The sequence below is a fragment of the Capricornis sumatraensis genome, chromosome 23, assembly GCF_032405125.1.
Source record: "Capricornis sumatraensis isolate serow.1 chromosome 23, serow.2, whole genome shotgun sequence".
NCBI classification, from domain to species: domain Eukaryota; kingdom Metazoa; phylum Chordata; class Mammalia; order Artiodactyla; family Bovidae; genus Capricornis; species Capricornis sumatraensis.
The window spans coordinates 27721649-27735192 of NC_091091.1; the positions used below are offsets into that span (position 1 = coordinate 27721649).

At 41.6% G+C, this 13544-nt stretch overlaps 1 protein-coding gene across 4 annotated transcripts in view; it reads right to left on the reverse strand.

Moving 5' to 3' along the window:
- Positions 1–13544, reverse strand: part of SORCS1 (sortilin related VPS10 domain containing receptor 1) — a 576311-nt gene that overhangs the window by 145645 nt on the left and 417122 nt on the right. For all 4 annotated transcript variants that reach the window (XM_068961506.1, XM_068961507.1, XM_068961509.1 and 1 more), the window contains exon 6: positions 11589–11653. In XM_068961506.1, the coding sequence (XP_068817607.1) occupies positions 11589–11653 (65 nt within the window). The remainder of the gene's footprint in view (positions 1–11588; positions 11654–13544) is intronic.

The window sequence follows — 13544 nt, forward strand, 5'->3', positions numbered from 1 at the left end:
TGAGGGGGGACATCACCCCAGAAAGCAGGAGCAATGGCCAGAGCACAGAGGCATGAGAAAGAACTGGGGACAGGCTCAGGGAGGGCTAGCTGTCTGTCTTGTGAGAACACCACACTAGAAGTCCAGTTTAAGCCAAGAAAAGAGCTATCCGTAAGGTTCACCCAGCCATGAAAAACCCAGGGGCAAGCTCATTCCAGTAATTTTCCAAACTGAATTTACAAAGAAGTGGGTGGGGTGGGAGAGGGAGAGGCAGAGACAGCAAAATGGACAAATACTAAGAAAGAAAGAAAATAGGAATGAAAGTGGGAAATGGAGGGAAGGAGGGATGGGAGGGAGAAAGAAATGAAAGCATCTTTGCACATGGGGGAGAAAATACACAGCATGGCTTCTCCAGAGTGTCTGGGGGATGGGTGTGTACTATTCATTACATGTATTCACGTGTTATATGATGAATGCCAGGACAGAGGGCAGGTTTAAAGAATGGCCTCTGAAACATGTGGGTATATTCAATCCACCACTTCTATACTAACTTGCTATTTTCATCATACTCAATACTGAATATCATGCTTGGTACATGATAAATGTTTAATAAAAATCAATAGAAAAACATCTAGTTCTGTTTCATTGACTATGTTAAAGCCTTTGAATATGTAGATCACAACAAACGGTGGAAAATTCTTCAAGAGATGGGAATACCAGACCACCTTAACCTGCCTCATGAGAAAGCTGCAGGTCAAGAAGCAAGAGAAAGAACCGGAGATGGAACAACGGACTGGTTCCAAATTGAGAAAGGAGTATATCAAGGCTGTTACTTTCACCTTGATGATTTAACTTGTAGGCAGAGTGCATCATGCAAAATGCCAGACTGGATGAAGCACAAGCTGGAATTAAGACTGCCGTGAGAAAAATCAATAACCTCAGATATGCACATGGCACCACCCTTATGGCAGAAAGCAAAGATGAACTAAAGAGCCTCTTGATGAAAGTGAAAGAGGAGGTTTAAAAAACTGGCTTAAAACTCAGCATGCAAAAAAACTAACACCATGGCATCCAGGCCCATCACTTCATGGCAAATAGATGAGGAAACAAGGGAAACAGTGACAGATTTTATTTTCTTGGGCTCCAAAATCACTGCAGATGGTGACTGCAGCCATGAAATTACAAGACACTTGCTCCTTGGAAGAAAAGCTATGACGAGCCTAGACAGTATTTTAAGAAGCAGAGACATTCCTTTACCAACAAAAGGTCCATCTAGTTAAAGCTATGGTTTTTCACCATAGTCATGTATGGATGTGAGAGTTGGACCATTACAAAGCCGAGTGCCAAAGAGCTGATGATTTTGAACTGGGTGTTGGAGAAGACTCCTGAGAGTCCCTTGGACTGCAAGGAGATCAAACCAATCAATCCTAAAGGAAAATAGTCCTGAATATTCATTGGAAGGACTGATGCTGAAGCTTAAGTTCCAATACTTTGGCTACTTAATATGAAGAACTAACTCATTAAAAAAGACCATGATGCTGGGAAAGACTGAAGGCAGGAGAAGGGGACGACAGAGGATGAGATGGTTGGACGGCATCACTGACTTGATGGACATAAGTTTGAGCAAGCTCCAGGAACTGGTGATGGACAGGGAAGCCTGGTGTTCTGCAGTCCATGGGATCACAAAGAGCTGGACTTGACTGAGTGACTGAACTGAACTGAAAGATCAGTAGGCACAATCCCTGCCTTCTGCAGTGGAATAAATAGAAAGATATGACACGTTTTGTCTTTTCTGTATTCCAGCCACCCTGCCTCCCTGCTATTCCTGCACGTCCATAGGCCAAATCCTTCACACATGCTGTTCCACTGTCTGCAATGCTCGTCCATGTGGCAGACCCACCTCTCTCCCTTACTTACATAAAGACTTAGCTGAAATACCAAATGCCACCTTATCAAACATTCTTTCTTTGACAGCTCCCCCTCTCCAACCAGCCCATCTTTATAGACTTTGCTTTTCACTTCCTAGAACTTATCACCACCTAGCAGTATGCATATGCTCATAACCTGTCTCCCCTAACTGGAAGGTAAGCTTGATGAGAGTGGGGCCTTTGCAACATCCCTTATCCCCCCTCATTCATGCCTAGAAGGGCACCTGGCATACCACCAATGTCCAACAATGCCTTTCAAATGAATAATAAACAGCTCTGGAATAAACCAGACCTGGCTTCAAATTTTGGCCCTGCAGCATTGGCAAAAATATATAATCAAAAATATGTAATCACTGCAAACCTCATTTTCCTCATAGTTACAATGAGGAAAATAATTAAAGGAAAGAAAGAGAATAAAAATGAAAGTGGGAAAAAGGTGCGAGAGAAAGAAAGGAGGAAGGACCTATTCCCAACAGTTGCTGTAAGTAGTGTAGCTAAAAAGTATGTAGTGCAGCAGCAACAGACAAATAGTAGGAGTATAATGCACAACCCTGGCATCCTGGCTGCTTAAGAACATATGGGCAAAGGAAGAGCGGTGGTATGAAAAATGGCAAGACCTTTACAATGTACCTTTTGGTTTTGCTTTAAATTGGGAATCAGAAACACGAGAAATTTCTCAAACTCTTAGAAATTATATGTTTTAGGAACTGGTGTTGCTGAGTCCTGGAGGAGCTTGAAGACCCAGTAGAAATCCAGTCCTTTGTCCTAGAGTTAAGATTTGGAGATCTAACAAGGTCAAGGTGAAGGTGAAAAGAGATGAGACATGCAAAGAAAGGAATTAGCAGGCAGCAACCTAAATTCCTATTCACTATCATAGGAACGAATAACATAAGCAGAATCATCGCACAGTGTAAAGAAATACAGCAGTGAAAAAAAATTGCACTGGAGCTCCATTCAGCACCATGGACAGAGCACCAATCAAAGTACCAGGCAATAAAGTGGAAGGGTATACAAGCCATGACACCACTTCTATGAAGTGCGAAATATAGAAATCAATATTACACATAAGATAATAGTATGTGAGTTTGGTGGGCTACAGTCCATAGCGTTGCAAAGAGTCGGACACAACTGAATGACTAATGTGGATTTAGGAGTGATAGATACCCATTTAAGGAGAATGGTTAGTTGGGGTTATCAGAGGATACATTTCGGGAACAGGCACTTTGGGCTTTAACTGTGTTTGCAACCATGTAGTTCAGAGGCTGACACAACTCTGGTCCATCCAAATACAGCTTGTCATCTATTTTCGTGAGATGCTTCAACCAAGGATGGCTTTCACATTTTTAAATGGTTGAAAAAAATCCTAAGAAGGATAACATTTCACGACCTGTGAAAATGATGTGAAATTCCCATTTCAGTATCCATTAGTAACATTTTCTTGGAACATACACACACACACACACACACACACACCATCTGGAGATGACAAATTTCTCTCGTGTACATCTGTGTTCTCCTCCTCAGGCTGGGAGTTGAGGGCACAGACCTCCTCACACATGGGTGGGCACCCAGGAGGCAGGGGAAGTGGCACATAATGGATACAAAGGACCCAATTTGAAAGCTGCCCAGCTGAGCCTGTGACTGCACTGTCACTGCCAGGCTTTTCACTGCTGTGTGGGGAGGCCCGTGTTATCTTATTTCATGCTTTTCTGGTTGGTTTTCAGGGCTGTCCTTAGGCTGACAAATCAGAGAGGCCAAGTTGACATCAATAGTCTTTGAAATCAACAGACTTTTGCAATACGAAAAATGGGGTCAAAGTGGTAGGTACCATTGAACTCGCTAAGCCTGGAAGCTTGATTTGAGGATAGGGAAAGAGAGGTAAGGAAGCATTTGGTAAATATATTGGGAAGTGAGGAAACCAAGAAGGACCCTGTGGGGCTCCTGGGCACAAAAGCCTTCTATGTCCCCCATCTCTGGATTACTGGAAACAGGCTTCTTTCAGTCTCCAAGACCTCCACTGAGTTCCAACAGGAGGTTCAAACAGTTGCTAATTAGGGAAGGGCGGGGGATGCTGGGACTGGAGATGAACAGTCTAGAAACAATAGTGCAGCCTCAGGGAAGGTTCCTGAGGGAAGGTTCCTCCACTGATATGCAAAACAATATCTTCCAGCTGTCTTGCAGATACTGAAACCCTCACCAGGTGGGAGAAACTAACTGTATGCTGCCCACAAGCACACAGACCCGAGACCCATTGGAACTAGATGGTTGATGATGCTGACTTCCACTTACCTTACCACCAAACCAATCAGAAGAATGTCCACCTGCTGATCATGGCCACACCCTCTTGGAAGCATTACTATAAAACTATTCACTACCCACCTCCAGGTGAGGACATACAATTTTGAGGGCATTAGCTTGTTGTGGCCCCTTTTGCCTGCAAAGCAACACAGCTATCTATTCTTTTCTACTAGGCCCCAAACTCTTGTCTCTAAGATTTAATTCAGTATCAGGGTATAGAGGCCGGATTCGGCTCCACTGATGGAGAGCTATCAGTATATAAAGCTGACCATTAGTGGAAACTTCTAACCTGCTCCCCAGCCCTACCCTAAAAGCCTAAAAGCGATTAATACCTTAACTTTTTAAGAAGGTAAAAGAAGGCTATGAAACATGGGGTCTATTAATGCCAATTGGTGTACTAGTGTTGTTGGGACTCTGGTAGCAAGTTTGGTATTTTTTAGATTTGAATAAAATGCAAAAATTTTGATCTTCTCTGGAAAGAACATTAAAAAGATCTGATACCTTGGGAAGGGTCATTGAAAAGGAAATGCAAATAATTAGGTAAATATAATACCTCACTCTTAATTAAATAAATGCAAACAGAAACAATAAGGATATGCCACATTTTTGCTCATCAGATGGGCTATGTTTAAAACATCTTTCATAATATCCTGGACTACTGAGGGCTTGTAAACATAGGCATTCTCATATTCAGAGAGTATGCAATGATGCAACTATTTCAGAGAGTATTGTGACAATGTCTATGAAAATTAAAAATGCATACACTCTCAGGCCTAAGAATTTCCCTTTGGTAATTTTTCTCTGAGCAGTACTTGCTCCCTATACTTGTCTGAATGCTTACCAACCAAGTAAGTAACATGTGTGTACATGTATGTATCAACACTGTTTGAAATAGCCAAACATCTATATGTCTATTAGAGATGTGGGGAAGTGTTAGTCACTCAGTCATGACTGACTCTTTGAGACCCCATGGACTGTAGCCTTCCAGGCTCCACTGTCCTTGGAATTATCCAGGCAAGAATACTGGAATGGCTAGCCATTCCCTTCTCCATGGGATCTTCCTGACCCAGGGACGGAAACCAGGTCTCCTGCATTGCAGGCAGATTCCTAACCATCTGAGTCATCAGGGATAGTGATTAACAAAATTATAGTTGATTGTATAATGGAGTGCCTATGTTGTGATTAGTCATTAAGTGGCTCAGTCAGTTCAGTTCAGTTCAGTTCAGTTCAGTTCAGTCGCTCAGTTGTGTCCGAATCTTTGCACTCCCATGGGCTGCAGCACGCCAGGCCTCCCTGTCCATCACCAACTCTCAGAGTTTACTCAAACTCATGTCCATTGGGTCGGTGATGTCATCCAGCCATCTTATCCTCTGTCATCTGCTTCTCCTCTTGCTCTCAATCTTTCCCAGCATCAGGGTCTTTTCAAATGAGTCAGTTCTTCGCATCAGGTGGCCAAAGTATTGGAGTTTCAGCTTCAGCATCCGTCCTTCCAGTGAATATTCAGGACTGCTAAACGTATATATAGTATATGGAAAGATTTTTAACTTGCTATTGAATTTGCCCAGACCAAATTTGGCATAAGAGTTTTATAAAATGAATATTTGTGAGTGTGTATGTATGTATACACATACATTTCTCTGTATAAGTCAAAAAAATTATGGAATCCAGATTGCAGAGCACAGTCAGCAAGAAATGTCTATGTCAGTCACAGACCCTCACAGAGCAAAAGTTTTCCAGAGCTCATCTCCCCTCAAATATGGAGATTTCAATTACAACAGAAATTAATTAGAAAATGTAACCTAGGGAGATCTGAAATGAGACTAAAACTAAATTTCCAACAACAATAGAAGACATACTTTTTTAAAAATACCAACTTTAGGGAATGGGAATGACAGTCAGAAAGTGGACCTACTTTTCACTTGATACAGTGGAGTACTGCTTCTCCTTGTTATCGTCAGTGTTGCTACTTCTGTTGGTATAAAGGTGATTGACGCTTATAGTATAACCTCAAACCACTTCATTGCTAATACACTGGGGACTGATGAGAACTGAGGTCTCTGTCAACTTCCCACAGTGTCTCAGCAGGGGTCCCTGATCCAGGTGTTGACATGCAAGACGTTCAATATGGAAATTTGATCAGAGGGGTGGAAAACAAAAAAGTTGAAATGAGATATCCAGTTCTCACCTATAGCCGGAATTAGTGGGATAGTGGTTATACAAAGTTGTGAGTTTCCTTTGATTTTTATCTCAGCTTATAAGATACTGGTTTGAGTTTCATTTCAGAGTTTGGGGGCAGTCATTTTCACAGTTCATTAAAGGGCTAAGGTTGTTTTTCCTCAGTGAAGGAGATTAGTCCTATGGCAAGCTGTTACAAGGTTAGTGACTCATGTAAATAGACAAGGAGACCAGTAATTGTCCCCCGTCCCCTGTCCCTGCTGGCATGGATCATCATGGGTACAGAAAACATTCAGGTCACTGGCCAGGTCTTTCATTCCAGAAATAAAATGGAGAAGCAATAAAGCTCAAACTTGGTATGGCAGGTTCTCTTACAAGACAATGTCTATAGACAAGCACAAATATAAGACTATAGACCCATGGATAATTATCATGCAAAGAATTGTGATAAAAGTTTTGCTCTTTACCCCCAGATTATGCATACATACAATGTGGCACAGGATTTCAGGAAGTTGTGAGTTTCTCATGCTCATCTCATCCATTAGACCTATGGGACTAGACACCCTATGGTTACAGCCCCTTCTTTATGAAGACCTGCCCATACAGTGACAAGGAGATTTTCATTAAGTCAATATATGTTAAATGTACCATGCTCTGAGGTATGCTTTATACACAGAACCAAGATTAAATAAGATGTGACCTTTCAAGATTTCAATCTAACAGTTTGGTCAACATTTTCTCATTATATACATTACATTTACACACACACCTATCTATATTAGGTAAATCAATAGAATGTATGTTTCCTTTTTACAATTTTCATATTCTGGGTAGCAGTTTTAATGTATTAGGTACATGCCATCCATATGTGTGTGCACATTTTCTCTCTCTCTCCCTCACACACATGGTATTTAAACAGTAAAATCTTTGTTTCCAGGATGACAATATATCAGTTTGTCCACAGTTGAATGCAGGGGCCAATAACAAATGCCAAGTACAATAAATATGTTCAGAATTTTCCAATAATACAACCCATGATTGACTGTAATTGAGGTTGCTCTCTTCAGCTTGCCTCCCAAGGCAGAGAGGTAGTACAAGAAAGAATAACATCCTTGTCACGGGTGTAAACTACAAAACATCCAGATTTCAGAGCATAGTCAGCAAGAAACATCTATGTTGGTCACAGACCCTCAGAGAGCAAAAGCTTTCCAGAGCTCATCTCCCCTCAAATACGGAGATTTCAATTGAAACAGAAATTAATTATAAAATGTAATCTAGGGAGATCTGAAATAAGACTAAAACTAAACTTCCAACAGCAAGCTCAGATAAGCATTTGCCATCCATCCCAGGGTGATGAGCAAAATAAGGAGGGATTTTGCTGTGTGTCACATGTTTCAGTGAATTGGTGACAAAATTCCTAAACCCATTAAAATCAGAAAAAAAAAAAAACTTGCTACAAACCTTTTAAAAATTGTATTACTTGGGCATATGTTCTACTAGATGTATGACCCCGAATACAAATGATGGATTTCATATACTAAACAGTAAGAAAGTATGGAGAAACAAAAGAGGAAACCCAATCCCAGAATGTGGAGAGAGAGATAACATAGATACTGGATTTCTGGGAGCAACCGACTAGCCTGGAGTCTGATTCTGATAAATACACGCTCAGTTATTTTTACTAACAGTTTGGTACTTGGACCTCTCTGTTTTCTCTCTTTCTTTCCTCCTCCTCTCTATTTCTTTGATCTGAAGCCATGGTTACTGACTCTCTCGGAGAGACACAGACAGACAGAGGGAAGATGATACAAAAAAAAAAGAAATCTCCTTTTTACACTGAGTCAGGTCAGGTATTATGCTTATATCCTTTATTTCAATGGTAGGTTTTGTGTTTTTTCTCCTCTTTTGTTTTGATAGGGATAACGTTTCAAATTAAATCCCTACATTGAATTTTCACTCTTGGATAGTTTCTTAAGATGCTGCCTTTGCAAAAAAAAAAAAAAAAGTACAATAAATAAATAAAATTAGAACTGATGTATTTCATCCCTTGTGAAAGCTGAGCCTGAGAGGACAGTTTGGCATTATCAGCCTCCATGCCTGCAAGGAGCACAGAAATGTTGCTGGGTGAGAGAAAACGTGCCAATCAAGGAAAGTGACTGTCTTGTTGCTTTTAGGATATGGGGTGAGAGCATTAGATGCCACAAGCCAGAAAGCAGCCGAATCCCCCAAAGCTGGAAAACAGAAGCAAACTGGGATGCTACCAATTTCATCCAGAGCTTTCTAAACAAGGAGTGTGGTCATGGGAGACAGACCCTAAAGCTCTTTCATTAGTTTTTCATTGTGAGACTTTGTTACTTTAAGCGTGTTCCACACACCGTTGGCAGCAGCTTCACCTGCAGACTCTTGGGCCCTTACTGAATCAGAATCCACATTTTTAACCAGATCCCTAGGTGGGTTGTATGCATGCTCAAGTTTGAGACGCAGGGCACTAGATTTTTCATAAAACCTGTAAGTGAGTTTAGGTAGCCAGTTGACTGAAAATTGGTCAACTACGTATTCGTTCATTCAGTAAGCTCTCTCTACATGGAGCCCCTGTGGAGTGTGCTGGAGACGCACTATCAAGCAAAGGTATGCTTGACTCCTGTATTCACAGAACTTACTTACAAGCTGGTGGAGAGGAAAAGTTATCAAATAACCATGTAAATGGAATGTGTAATTTCAAGCTAAGATGAGCACCATAAAGATACATAATGGAGTTGGATGAAAGCAAACACAAAATAAACGAATTTAGATTAGAAGTTCAAGAAAAACTTCCTTAAGAAGTCTTAAGAAACCAGGGATGCTTTCTCTGGTTTGATATAATTCTGTGGTTATATTAGATGTTATCATTGGAGGAAGCTGGGTGGAGGATTTGAGGGAACTCTACTATTTGTGTGTATGTGTATGTGTATGTGTGTGTGTGTGTGTGTGTGTGTGTGTGTGTGTAACTTCTATGTGAGTCTAAAGGGCTTCCCTTTTGGCTCAGATGGTAAAGAATCTGCCTGCAATTCAGGAGACCTAGGTTCAATCCCTGGGTCAGGAAGATCCCCTGGAGAAGGCAAAGGCTCCGGTATTACCACTCCGGTATTCTTGCCTGGAGAATTCCATGGACAGAGGAGCCTGGAGGGCTACAGTCTATGTGGTTGCAAACAGTCAGACATGACTGACGAACTTTCACTTCATGTGAGTTTAAAATTATTTCAGAATTAAAAGTTATAAAAAAATGGATGTTTAACTGGATACCTGGATGATTCCCAGTGATGAGTTATACTGAATTGGTCAGGGAAGAGGGACAAAATGAATTTCAAGGAGAGGAAACACCAGGTATTGGAGCCTTATAGGGAGATAGACCTTGCAGGTCTAAGAATTAAAAGCAAACCCACAGACCCCCAGGTTAGGAGGGCCCAGAGTGAAATGAGACAGAGAAAATGGACAGATGACACTGTAACTTCTGACCTCAGAAAAGGCAGCTCTGACTACTGTGTACTGAAAACTGAACCTTGGAATCCAAGGTAACATTCAGCTCTGGTCACCACCAGAGAGGCCACTTTAAAAGAGGAGAGGAAGCAGCTCTAAATTGCTGAGGTTATTCTGTGTCAGGTACAATCTGGGAACATTATATATCGCAGCCCTTCCTGAGTTTATAAGGAGAAAGGAGATGGCCAGCTTGGACCCTGATCTGTCCCCCAACTAATTCAGCCAAAGGATATATATTCATCCCTTACACAGGGAAAGAAATCTCTGGAGATGAAATGATCTCCCTGTGAGTGCACAGTGATGGAGAAGGTGTGGTTTCTGGAGAGTGTGGATGCTGCGGTGACCAGCTGCTTTCAGCTGTGAGCTGGTAAGCCATGGGTATCATCTGCCTTTGCATCAGAAGAGTGGACGGCATGTAGACAGGCTCAGTGTCAGTGATGTTAGTGTCTGTGAACTGTGAGGGGTAGTTTTGAAGGAGGGAAGATCTCCAAAATTGGATTATAGCCCTCTGCTCAGTGCTGGACAACCTCCACCAGCCTTCTGGCTCCATGGTGACTGGAGAATCCATTCTCTTCCTCTTCTCTACACTGGAGACCTCTTCCTTTTCACTTGCCTTTTCTCTCTCATCCTTTTTTCCTTCTCTATAGTTCCCCCCTTACTCTTTCACCTGCAGCACCCATCTTGGGCCTAGTAGTACCCTTTGAAATGCTCAGCCCTTCTGGAGATCCTCAGGACCAAAGAAGGGGAAGGAAATCCACGTCATTTAACCATATTACTTAAACTTTCTATGCCTTGATTGCTTCATCCATAAAATGGGAACCACATATAAGTTGTGAAGATAGTTGTGATAAAGTATAGAAATCCCTTAGCATAATTCTTAGTATAGGGCAAGTGCTCAGTAAATATTAGCTACGGAAGGAATCACTGTTAGTAACTTCTTCAATTCACAGTGAAGAAACAGAGGCATAAAGACTTTCAAGGTCACACAAGAGAGTGAACTTGTGGGCCATACAGACATGTGTTTGGATTGTGAATCTTCAACTCCCTCCACATCGAGTGCTAAAGTCAGGAAACACAATCCTTCACTCAGCCAATCTAACCAGGGGCGTTCAGAGCTACCAACTGACTTTTCCCTTCTGCTGCTTGATTCTTTCCTACAAACCAAGTATTCTGTGAATCTCCCACTAGACCGTGAGGTATTGCCTGGATGATATCTAATCAAACAAGGAAACTGGTGGAAAAAATCACATCAGAAGAGCAGCAGTAACAAGGGGACGACAGAGGATGAGATGGTTGGGTGGCATCACCAACTCTATGGACATGAGTTTGAGTAAGCTCCGAAAGTTGGTGATGGACAGGGAAGCCTGACGTACTGCAGTCAATGGGGTCACAAAGAGTTGGACACAACTGAGCGACTGAACTGAACTGAACTGAACACAATAATAATACATGTTTACTTTAGCAATAAGGGATTGGGGGATTTTCTCATCACCTGCAAAGAAAAACCCCCTGATTGGACGAGAGATGTAGACAATTATCAAGACAACTCTAGATTACTAAACAAAAAAAGTCCTCAGGTCCAAATGACTTAGATTAGTGCCACTGTGATTTCCCTTAACACAGATGTAATTCATGGCAGATCCAGAAAACAAATTATTACTATGAGCCTCATGGAAAAGTGGCTTTACTTACGACCATCCACTGTTCTGGCCTCTAGATGCACAAGGTCCGGATCCTTGTTCGACCCCATCACAGACCTAAATGATGGAGAAATATCAACATTAATGAAACCCCACATGCCCCAGAGAAACTCAGCTGAGCCCCACAAACTATTATACTAACATCCACAGGACTTTAAAGCCACGACCCTTGGGATACATCTACTGTATTTATGGATAGAGCCTGACAGTAAAATTTCCACTTCAAATAAAGCTGATAATGAAACCTTTATTTGATGGAGGCCAGGCTTAACTCTGGCAAGGGTATTGTGTGTTATTATCTCAGATTTGCAAATAAGTCCCACATATGTCATATGCAACAATCTCACTGACAGTATATTAAACTTTCAAGACTTAGCCGGCAGATGCCAGGCAAGCTGCTTTAGCTGGATGACTTGAGCAGTGATCTACATGGCAAACCGATCTAATTAATACTTTTATTTGAAATGTGCAGAACTATCTATTACTATCCTATGAACAGACCATGTGACCCAACAAATGTAGTGGACAGAACAGTGCAGGGTGACCATTCTCTGTGTTTTTGAACCAGTTTGAGGGGGAAATGCAGGTGCATTTGCTTTCTGATGTGTGCTGGATGCCACAAATGTAAGTAAAAGACAAGTCCATTTAAAATGCCTTGGAGGCACATATTATTTAGTCTTATCTTGCAGTGAGCCATATTAAATAGAAAATAATTATTCTGTTACATAAGTAATATGGGCCATCATACTCCATCTCATAAGACTTTCATTCAACAAGATTAATTAACCTTGGGATTGTCTATAATTTTATCAGGACTTGCACAACTTTCATTTATTTGTTTCATTTCCAAGTGGAAGGTGGTAACATGCCTTAAAACCGGTCTCCTTTTGCCTCCTTTGAGCCCCTCAGCTCCACCATCAAATTCATGTGGGAAAATGTAAATGGTGAAAACATTCAGGACTCAGTGTGGTACCCTAGGTGAATCTCGCTTCTGCTGTCACCTCCTGCTACAGGGGAAGACGGGCCACTTCTGAAAGTGTCTCTTGCCCTTCCTTAGCCTCTGTGAGCCTCTGTGTGCTTTCCTCTCCAGCATGAAAGGCTTTTTTCCAGGTTCACCTCGTCTTTCTTGACTCTTATTCTAAGGCACATCTGAAATGTCACTTCCTCCATTACCTAGTTCCCAGTTACACCAGGAAAATTTTTCTCTTCCTACCACAAATATTTCTTTTTTAAAATATAAACCCTATAACAGTGTGCTAGAGTTATTTTTGTCTTTCCCTGTGTAAAAGCACCCACCCCCCTACATCAAACTGAGAGCCATGGAGGAGTTTTGCTTCAAACACTTTATATTCATATGTATAAATGAATAAAATAGAGCCTGAGCTCTAACATAATAGATATTCAAACACTGAAAGAAGGAATGGGGGGAAGGTAAGGGAGGAGGAAGATAGGGAGAGTGTATGATGGTCTGTGAGCTCTTCTAAGTAAGTAAATTAATCACTATCCTATGGGCATCCCCAGAACACTTCTCATTTGACCTTATCTTCCAACTCCGAGTCTGAAGCTTAGCCTGATTAGTCTCTGTTCATCTTAAGGAGTCTCCTAAGGCCCTATTATCACTGTCGGTAACTTTTCTTTGATTGACACATAGCCTAAAACTCAGAGCCTATGCCTGAAAAATTAAATTCTGTATTTTTCTTCTCCCAGGAGGCAGAATGGTCCCAGCAAGGGTTTTATAATTCCCCCCAAAGACACAGAGGACATGCACTTGGTCATTTCGCCTGGTTAGAATCTGAACATGGGAAGGTGTGACACTTTCACCATCGTTTCAGTCATCCACGGTAGTGACTGCTTGTCTATGGTTGATAGCACTCCACTGCCCAAAGTGAAGCATTGATTGGGTTCACTCAACCTCTACTGATGAGACCACAGTCATGAGCACTAAAAA